Source organism: Neopelma chrysocephalum, unplaced genomic scaffold (assembly GCF_003984885.1).
Source record: "Neopelma chrysocephalum unplaced genomic scaffold, ASM398488v2 Primary Assembly neopelma1_23, whole genome shotgun sequence".
In the NCBI taxonomy this organism is placed as follows: Eukaryota; Metazoa; Chordata; class Aves; order Passeriformes; family Pipridae; genus Neopelma; species Neopelma chrysocephalum.
The window spans coordinates 2,429,316-2,439,594 of NW_020897691.1; the positions used below are offsets into that span (position 1 = coordinate 2,429,316).

The 10,279-nt window shown below is 38.3% G+C and overlaps 1 protein-coding gene across 7 annotated transcripts in view; it reads left to right on the forward strand.

Moving 5' to 3' along the window:
- The window catches only part of RGS7 (regulator of G protein signaling 7), a 265,842-nt gene extending 255,885 nt beyond the window's left edge, over nt 1-9,957 (forward strand). For 3 of the 7 annotated variants that reach the window (XM_027684429.1, XM_027684421.1, XM_027684412.1), the window contains exon 17: nt 3,608-4,094. In XM_027684429.1, coding sequence (XP_027540230.1) covers nt 3,608-3,802 — 195 coding nt within the window. In that variant the 3' untranslated portion in view covers nt 3,803-4,094. Of the gene's footprint in view, nt 1-3,417 lie in introns of all 7 variants that reach the window. The other 4 variants (XM_027684442.1, XM_027684465.1, XR_003534385.1 and 1 more) reach the window with 3 other exon arrangements.
- The last annotated feature ends 322 nt before the right edge of the window (nt 9,958-10,279 follow it).

Sequence of the window (10,279 nt, forward strand, 5' to 3'; positions counted from 1 at the left end):
ATTGTTTGCCAGGTTACTTGAGGAGTTAATGCCATACTGCATAAATGGGTCAGTCAGCACGATTGTATTTAGCAGCTCATACACCTGCACATGGCTTTGTAATTTTCCCCCTAAATTCTCTAGTGATAAAGTTGGAAGTACAGCTCTATTTTAAACAGTTAATACACTAAGGGACTGAACACTGAGGCCAATTGATGTACTTTTAGTACTCTTTTTAAGTACTTTTTTAAGGCACCTTTTAAGTACTCTTGGATGTACTTTTTCACTTGTTCACTCCAACTGCTGTGCTGCCTCCTCATACTCTGACTCCCTTGTCAGATTATGTGTGCAGGGTTTCATTTCAGATTGTGTATTATTAGTAAAATTCTTAAAAAGTTGCAATTCATATGTCCAGAGTGCACTAATACAGCCAAAAAAACCTAATCCTGTTTAGAATTTGGCCATTTACTTCTAAATATTGAAGGCAAGAATATATTGAAAATATTAAGGTTCTCCTTTTCATTATTCGGACAAACACCTACTGCTTCTTCTGACTTTTTTTCCCCAGTTGTTCTTTAATCTCATTAGCACAGGAAACATCTTCCTATGTGTGATGACTCATATGCTACACCTCTGAAAACTGGACTGTTAGATACAGGTTCCCAAATCAAAATTTGGCTTATGGAAATGCTGTTAACATTGTATCTCAAAGAAGTATCTAGACTCAGTTCTTAAATTATGAGCCACGATAGATGATCCTTACATCAGACTGTAAATTGAGTAAATCTGGAAATCTCCTAGAAGTGATAATTATGAAACACTAGCTTCAAGAGGTAAAATAAAAGTATACTTGAAATATTCTGTAAGGTGGAAAATAACAAGTCCCTGCAGCTCTAATAAGATGTGATAATTCTGTATTTGAGGCTGCTGTGGGTTCTGTGTATTAAAAGTTTATTTTCCTAACCAGAGAACTTAGTATGATTCAGTATAAACATTGGAGAAGATCTCTTAAGGAGGGTTTATCTTCTAAGTTGTCACTTTTCCAACTATAAGATAAATTAGAACTACTAATGCCTTGAAAAAGACCACACGTTGTTGTTGTTGATGTTCAGATGGAGAGTTTGTATCTATAAGAAGTGTAATATTCTCTGAGGGGGACATGAAGGAGAGGACCACCTAGAGAATTCCTGATCACTGTAGGGGTTAGGAGAAAAAGGTATCCAAAAACTAGCAATATCCTGGGAGCAAGTGGTGTGGAATACAGACAAAAATTGTCATGACAACTCACTGTGTCTCTAGGGGAAAATTCAAACAACATGTAGAAAAAGATTATACAAATCAGATCAACTAATAACTACTTTTTTGCCTGACTTTAGGTCAAAACTTCCTAGTTTATATGATAACATAATTAATTCCTGAGATATTAGAATTATGGTTAATTTAAAAATACCATCAATTTTAAAACTCCTAAATAATTGTTGCAAATAATAATAAAAAATTATTTCACAGATTTTATACCACAACAAGAGCTTATGCAGCTTTCCAGTGTGGTATTGAGAAAGTTGTTTTAATAGCTAATACAGAACTCCTGGTTTTCATATTTTAATTAAGTGGGTTATGCAGTTCAGTATTAAAGGGAACCCATACATATTTACAGAAGGTAGCCAGACCTGTAGACCTGTAAAATTAAGTGCACATAACTTAATGAAAGGCAAAGATAAGCATATGTTCAATATTTTCTGAGATTATGTCTGAGACTGTCAGTCATGAATTGTCTAACAAAACACTTAATTTTGGACATGCTCTTTTAAATTGTATTCCAGTGCTACACTGCTGTTGAGGTTTTTTTGACTATTTAAAAAGAAAAGATGTCTTACGGTAACAGCTTTCCTGTTGCATTAGAGGAAAACATAATTTAAGGGTTAACAAGTGTCAAGAAGCTGTGAATTTAATACAGGTAGAAAGTGACAGATACAGGGAATACAGTGTGCCAGGAAGGACACTTTCCATCTTTTGACAAAGCAAGTATTAATACTGTCAGCTGATATGGTGAACCTGATGGATGAGCAGCCTAACCCAACATTGCAAACGAGTTCCCTTCCAAGTTACATTGTAGGGGAAGTATTCATCCTAATTTGTTCAACTTGTATTTCAGAGCACAAAGAATAAAATAGTTATTCTTCCTTTTATGAAGACCACTCTGATATATTGCATCTGAGCAAATGCTCAAAACCAACTTACAGATCCCTGTGAGCATAAATTTAATTGATAATGACAATAGATATTACATTGTGTAATTCCACTGAGTTATAATACTGCAGATGGCAACAATTTATTGATATAGCGGAAGAAGTTCATTTAGCATTTACTGCAGAAAATGAAGTATCTCTCCATAGTTACAGTATTTCCTAATGTATTCTCCTTGAAATCAGTTTGATATTTTGGAGTTGGGCACTTAAAATGAACAATACAATAAATGTAAGTATTAAATATCTAACTGGCAAGTTAGAGCCATTTTCTATTTAATTTTTTATTATATATTTGTGTTACATTATCAGGGTATGCCTGTGATATTTTGAGGAATGATGTCAGCTTGCTGTGCCAGCTCTGCCTCTGTTGGATCAGAGCCACGGTAGGATGGCCCTCAGAGAGCTAACTCCTTCTATGTGGCCGTAGGAGAGCTAATTCCTGTTCTGTGGTTCCTGTCTGGCTCAGATAAAGCTCAAATCTGCTTGAAATATACCATGGTGACATATCATCCTCTTCACACTGTAGACCTAGCTCTTGTGGGACTGTCATGACACCTTATTAAAAGAACTTGCTAAAAAATTGAAACCACATTCTTGCAACAGGAGAAATTATGAGAAAAACAATAATATGGAAATGCAAAGACCTTCAAAGAAGCGTTATGCAGTCACATGTAATATACCTGACCAATGTTTCTTATAAATAGTAAATGTGGTCTCAACAAGCCTATGGCTGTGTTCATGAAAAACCTGCTTTCCTGCCTATATGCAATTTGCCTCTTACTTTCTTACCTTAACTTGAAAGTAGCTTTTTGTCTTCTTTGACAGAGCTACTGCAGTTTGCACATTCATCTTTGCAGCACAAGGCACTCTTGCTTGCAGTAGCCTTCTTCACGTTCTGGGTACGATTGACAGCAAAAACCTCAGCGTCAGTTTCTCATCAGCCAAAACCAATCTCATTCAAAAATGGTCTTTAAATTTGCTGGCTTGTTCTGTGAAACAATCTGGCCGGCTGGCAGTGCAGGTGTTTAAGCGTAAGGACTTCCTGTGGTTTAAGATTTCACAGGCTCCAGTTGGTGCCCCTAGTTACTTGAGAGTGATGTGGCAACACTGAGTGGTTGCTGATGAACAGGTTTGCAGTGATCATGCCTCTGTTTTCTGTTTTTGTTTTTTGTTTTTATCTTTTCCTCAGGGGAAATCGCTCACATCAAAGAGGTTAACCAGTCTAGTGCAGTCCTACTAAAAGGATCACCTTGTAGCATGGAAGCAGACTCAAATCATTATACATACTTTGTAGCTCACTGATTGCCTGACTCAGAGGACAGTAGAACAAGATGTTGCATGAGCAAGGACCTGACTTGTTTTCTTTTGTGTATACTAAGGCATTACAGACTCCGAGGGACTCTCTAGCCTTTCGATGCCTCCATTTCGAAAACTGTCTGCTCACTTCCTCCTTCATATCAAGCTGGATCTGTGTCTTTTTATTTTCTGCAAGCTCAAGTACAGTGAAAAAAAAGCTTCTGCTAGGCACAGTTTATTTAAAAAAATACGTCAATCAAAAACTGGAAGAAATGTAAAAATGCATATATTAATAAATATACATATGGCATCACATTTATTGCACAATAAATTAGCACAGAAGGTTTCATTTCACTGATGTATTCACATTGAGAAAGAAAGCCTGTGTCTTTGTCTGTTGTCTGTATATTCTCTGTTAATGTTTCTTGCATTTATTTTTATACCATATTTAAAAAAGAACACCTTTTACTCCAGATGTATTAAAGTTGATCCTTTCTCTGTAAATTTGTGTATGTTTATATTGTTGTTTTATCTTTCATTAAAAGATGCAGAATCTCTTTCCTTTGGGAAGTTTGAGATTTTAATATTGAATCTGAAGATTAGTCAAGAGCAAAATGATCCCCAAAAGTTACACGCCTTGTGCTTTCTAAAAAGGTGACATGAAATGGCATTTTCTTTCTCTCAGTGACACCTAATTAAGCACACTTTATTGATAATCATTTACTTTTTCTTTTCTCTTTATCAAGTTAGCAGCAGAGAGATTTTCCAGCTTGCTCATCATCTCATAAGCAAACCTTTCTTTAAGCTAGACCCGTTCTATAATAGTACGGTCTGCACAGCAATTCAGTTGCTACCCCAGACCAGATGGACTGAACTGCATTTCCTTAGGAACAGACATGAACAATTCTGCCCAAGAACACAAGAGTATACTTGCTGAATAGGAAGGGCAGTGTTACTTTCTCCTTGCTGTCACTTGTGATACAAAGCAACATTTTAAGATGAAAAGGTAGTGCTAAGTATACAGTCTGTAGTGTAAACCTCCAGTAGTAATGCAGGAGGCTACCATTTTAATTCAGGGGCTCTGTTTGGGTGTGCTGTTGTATGTCCACTGTTGAGGTTACTCACGCAGAGTTCTGTTGACAGGTTTATGAGCGCATGTAGATGTTGCCCATGAGACAGCAGATATGGAGCTTCTGAAGCTAATCTGAGCTGGAACCAGAAATCTCTGCTCAGCCTAAAAAACAACACTTTCAACTGATAGAGGTGGCATAAGGATAGTGGTCAGAATCTCTGAGTAGAAAAGCAAAGATGGGAACTAAGTCAAATGACAAAATGCTGATACCTCCAGGGCATCGTAGGGCGCACAGGACAAACAAGCCTTTTTAGCAATGCACAGAATAGACTCAGGAAAGCCAACTCTAGTACCATCTGTTATGCTGACTTTGGTTTGATATTGAGAAACTGCAATCTTGTTTCAAAGGGACTACCAACCCTAAAAATGCGCGCGCGCACACACACACACACACACACACACACACACAGAGTGGGACAGTCATAGGTAGAAGCAGACAATCAGTTTGAATGCATTAATACTGGAGTAATCTCATTTAACAACCGATGCCTGTCTGCATTGTTGCCACTAAGGACAGGACTCCTGCACAGACCAGCAATGGGCAGAAGGGAGCTGAGCTGCCTTCTGCCTCACTTCTCCACTGGCTCTGTCAGTAGCCTCGTGCAGCCGCAGCCATGAATGCAGCATCTTTAAAGAGGCAGTGTGAGTGAAGCCAGTACAAAAGGCATTATAAATCACCATGAATGGCTTTTCTCCATGTTCTGCTCAGATGAGGTTTCTTGAGGTTTGGGATTTCTGTTTGTTCTTTGTTTTCACATGCCACTGTGTTTCTGGTTTCTAGATAGGATGATAATCACTGCTTTAAAGTGTCTCCATTTTTGTTAGCACAATTCTACTAAGCTTTTATGGAAATGCCCCATCACAGTTTGATTTTATCAAGAGCTCCATCTAAGTCAACTCGAAATGTTCACAACCTAGGGAGGTCATATGAATTTTAATAAACAGCCACAGTGAATCCCAGATCTTAAACTTTGAGATTTAATTTTACCACAGAAATGTGAGCTCTGAGGCAACGAACTTGGGGCCAGGCAATCCACAGAAATTTGAGCTCTGTTTCACTTCTCAGTGCCAAATAGAGATATTTATTTCCAAACTCCCACTGCCACCAATTACATCAACTGGTATATTGCCTGCTTTGCCTTCACAGTTAACTAATTAGATACCAGTGTCTGCTTCAAATAATGACTTCCTTCAAATAGCTAACATTTCAAATTCAAGCACTAGGCATTTCATGCAACTTCATCCTAAGATTTATTTTTTTTTTAAATCACTTTGCAACACCAACTGGTTGATAGAAAGATGTGGAGCATTTGTATTCCTGAACCCATTCTGTGTTTATTCTAGTTCTTTTCTGTCATGGTTTAACTCCAGCTAGCAACAAAGTACAACACAGCTGCTTATTCACTCCCTTGTACCTCCAATGGGATTGGGAGGAGAAGAGGAAAAAGGTAAAACTGATGGGTTAAGATAAGAACAGTTTAATAATTGAATTAATTTATAATAATGATAGTAATCATAATGAAAATGAGAAAGAGAGAGGGAGGAATAAAAGCCAAGACAGACAAGTGAAGCACAATGCAATTTCTCACCACCCACTGACTAATGACAAGCCTGTTCCCGAGCAGCGATCATGCCCTCCTGGCCAACTGTACCCAGTTTATATACTGAGCATGATGTTCTGTGGTACGGAATATCCCTTTCACCAGCTGGGGTCAGCTGTCCGGACCATTCTCTCTCCCAGCTTCTTGTGCACCTGCTCCCTGGCAGAGCATGGGAAACTGAAAAAACCCTTCACTTAGGGTAATCCCTGCTCCACAACAGCGAAAGCATCAGTGTGTTATCAACATTATTCTCATACTAAATCCAAACCATAGCACTGCACCAGCTACTAGGAAGAAAGTGAAATCTATCCCAGCCAAACCCAGGAGATTTTCTTTCAATAAATATGAAGTCTGTATTGAATGGTTGTCTTTCCCTGTTTTGCCCAGGATTTAACATGATGATTGTAAAGTAAAACCAGGCACTAGTAATAAGGATTTCAAAGTAGTCAGGGATCAGTATTAAGGTTTCATTTGAGCTTAGTTCCAAGTGATACAACTCCACCATCACACATGAATGAATTTGGCCCAAACAAGATCAATCCTACAACTAGATGATTTTTAAAACGTTTATCTGCAATCTTATGATACTTTATCTATTCACTGTCATCTGCCATTAGGATAGACTTGGACTGGAAACTCCAAGCGGCACAAACTTCCTTTTACTTACCCACAGAGAAAACCTAAATGTTCGTTTCCAAATTTTACAAAGATCCACTTCAAAGAATTAAGATTAACTCAGATTAAGGCATGCTTGTACAATGACCAAACAGCTGAAGTATGACTGATTACACAACAATTTACCAGTAGGGATTTCAGTGAGGCCACAAATCTGCAGAGAAACAAAGGACCAAGAGAGAAAATCCATATGAAGAGGCCGTATTTCTTGTCTTTTAGGGAAGAGCCATCAGTCAGTGCCTCCTGGCTCTGCCCAGGAAGCTGAAAACACCCTCATGTGAGATACTAATTGCAATATTCCTTAAAATAACCCCTTGGAGCTCGGAACTTCCATCTGAGATTTGGGCTTCATTAGACAGTTTCTCTTCTCATGCATCCTTGCTCATAAAACAGCTCTTAAGCCTACAGGGGAAAGAAGTGTTTGATGGTGCTGCTATACACTTCAGATAGTTTTGTGCTCCCAGACCAACCTGTGAAGAAAAATCACTGGTGGGAGAGGGAGAAGCTATCCTGGCAGCTAACTGACAACAGCAAAATATTTGCCCATTCTTTTGTAAGGTGCAATGAGAAACTGTTCTTCAACCCTACAAAACCAAGGATGGACAAAAAAGGTCTTAAAACAGTGATGAGATAAATTGTGAAATGCTAAGCTGAAACAGTAGTGGAGACTGGCCAAAACTTAATGAGGTGAAGGTGAATACAAGACTAAGAAATGGGAATTAATTGTGGTGACCAGAACAGAACCGACAAGGGAGGAGTACGGGAGAGCTGAGTAATTAGGAGCAAGAGAGGCAGAATGAAGCTGGTGGATTGCCAGCCTGTTGGCCACAGACATACTGAGTTGGAATTAAAACCCGGGAAATCAGGCAAGATCAACTGTGACTGGTCCTTTAAAACACAACAACTACATTTTTTTTTCAGCTAAAAAGCAATAATGTTTGAGCAATAATACCAGATTTCTGGAGTTGCCTTTTTCAAATTGCACCTCTAATATTGTCTGAAATCACGAGACATAAATGCCAAATTATCCCCTAAGAAATAACAAATGGGAGGGCAACAACCAGCTCCAGAAACAAGACTATGCAAGGAATGCATTTAAGATGTTTATTTATTAAAAAAATTATTAAAAAAAAAATTAAAGCCAAAGCAGACCACCAAAGAGAGAGAAGGCTGTTTTCTATAGGTAACTGGAATTAGGAGTTGGGAAAGCCAGTGATTTATTTGTGGCTCTTCCAATTATTTATTTTTATGCATAGTGAATAACAGCTGTTTGAATTTATATTTTAAAATTGTCATATTTTTTATGTCCCTTCTAGCTGAAGATATTGTGTATAGAACTAACACTGGACTTATTAACGTAGGTGCATAAAACACAGGAATTTTGCTAAAAGAAATTTAATAGCTACAGGGACTTAAATAAAATAAGGCTCTAATCCCAACAAGTTCAAGGGAAATTATCAACAAATTCTTTGAACGTATTCTGTGTCCACAATTCATTTAAGCAAGTTGCTGAGTGGTTGTGACTCACACCAGTCTACTGTTTGATCTCACTGCTGAACAGACTGCTTTTGTCTCCTGTGAGTTGAAAATAGGCGGAATGCCCCAATATTAAAGAGGTGAAGGGGAAGAGAAGATGATTTCTCTGAGGCCGCATTCCCCCTCCTCATGATGTTTCAGACTGTGGAGTCCTCAAATGACATGTGTACAACTAAATGGGTTTTGTTTTTATAGACATCGACTGGAGGGCTGCAGAGTCTCTCCAGACAGTCATTATCTCTACAAAGAAAACTACAAAGTTTTTTTTTCCTACTATCTAAACTGAATCTTTGCTTTGATTTATCCCTTTATTTTTGACCAGGCTGCTACAGTCACTATAATAATATGTTCCCAACATAAATGGACATTGTGACATTACAGTCTCCTTTGGTTTTCTTACTGGTGTTTTCTGAAGTGTTGAGTGACTTCATCGCTCCAACTTTCTTGGAGGATGGTGCCCAGATCCCTTGCAATCTAATGTAGATGATCATTCCCCTTTGTGTATAGCTGACTCTTCTTGGGTCAGTCCATCGGGTATCATCCTCATTTTTCAGACCATCTCTATCTTTTCCCAAGGGTAATTTTTTTTTTCATTCTACCTGTACAAAACTTGCAGTCCTTTTATCTACGGGTATCTTTATGTGTGGGTGAGAGTGAGGAATCTGCTGGCCTGATTCTTTAACACAAACACTTGAATGAGAGTGAGTACCATCATCACTATTTGCTGTAAGGGATCTGTATGTGTAAATTGTAAAGAAAAATTGCCCTTATAATAAACTCTGAGAACCTGCTCAAATGCTAGATGATAGTCCTTATTTACAAGTGTGAACATGGACAGTAAATATCAAACAATATTAAGACACGATTGTAAATGTTACCTTGTTAGTGGCATTTGCACAATTTTTATTGTATTTTTTCTTTGCTCCAAAAATATATTCTGCTGCACTCATCTTCATTGGCTCTCTTTTTGATTTGACTAGATTTTGAAATCTCTTGTTAGATTCATCACTGCTGTCAGCTTTCAAAAGGGGTACTATTTCCCACCCTTCCTCTTAACCTTGCAGCTGCTCCTTCAGCACGCATATCACATAAATGAGGCATTTCATTATGCATTTATCTTGTCTATCCATCTTTTTATTTCTTTACCCCTTTCCCTTAAAAGATGAGTGGAAATGGCATATTTAATGTAACTTACTTTTCTACCTTTTTGCTGAGAGGAATGTGTAACCTGAAATCTATGACCTTTTTTCAGTTAATCTCTTTTGATGCACTGTTCTTTATAAAAGTTTTCTTTTAGATTCTCTTTCTTCTCTCCCCCTCCCCCTCAGGAACATCTTTTTTAGGATTCTCTGTCTTTTATGGTTCTTTTCCTTTGTTCCTCTGATCTTTGCTCCATTGATCCCTCCCTCATGGTCTGATGGTGCCCACTAATGCTCTTTATATTTATCTCCTCTGTTCCTTCTTGGAATTGAAAGAAATTAGAATAAAAAAAACCAAAACAAACCAGAAATTATTAAAGGAAAGGCAGACCACTGCTAGGGCAGGGACTGATGCAGATGCAGATGCAGAAACTGCTGCTGACTGTGGCCAGATCTCAGGGGACCATCCTTCTCCCAGAAGTCTGCCTCTCTTGTTCCCCATCCTGTTCTCATCAGCTCACTACTCCTCCTCCACTGCTCTCCCAAGCTGATGGAGAAGGGACATAGGCAATGTCCTGGGAGGCAGGGTGCCTGTGCAGGGGTGTTGTTACACAGTAGGGACATCCTTCCTCATCTGGTGGGGAGGCATCACTGGAAACCTCAGGAGATATG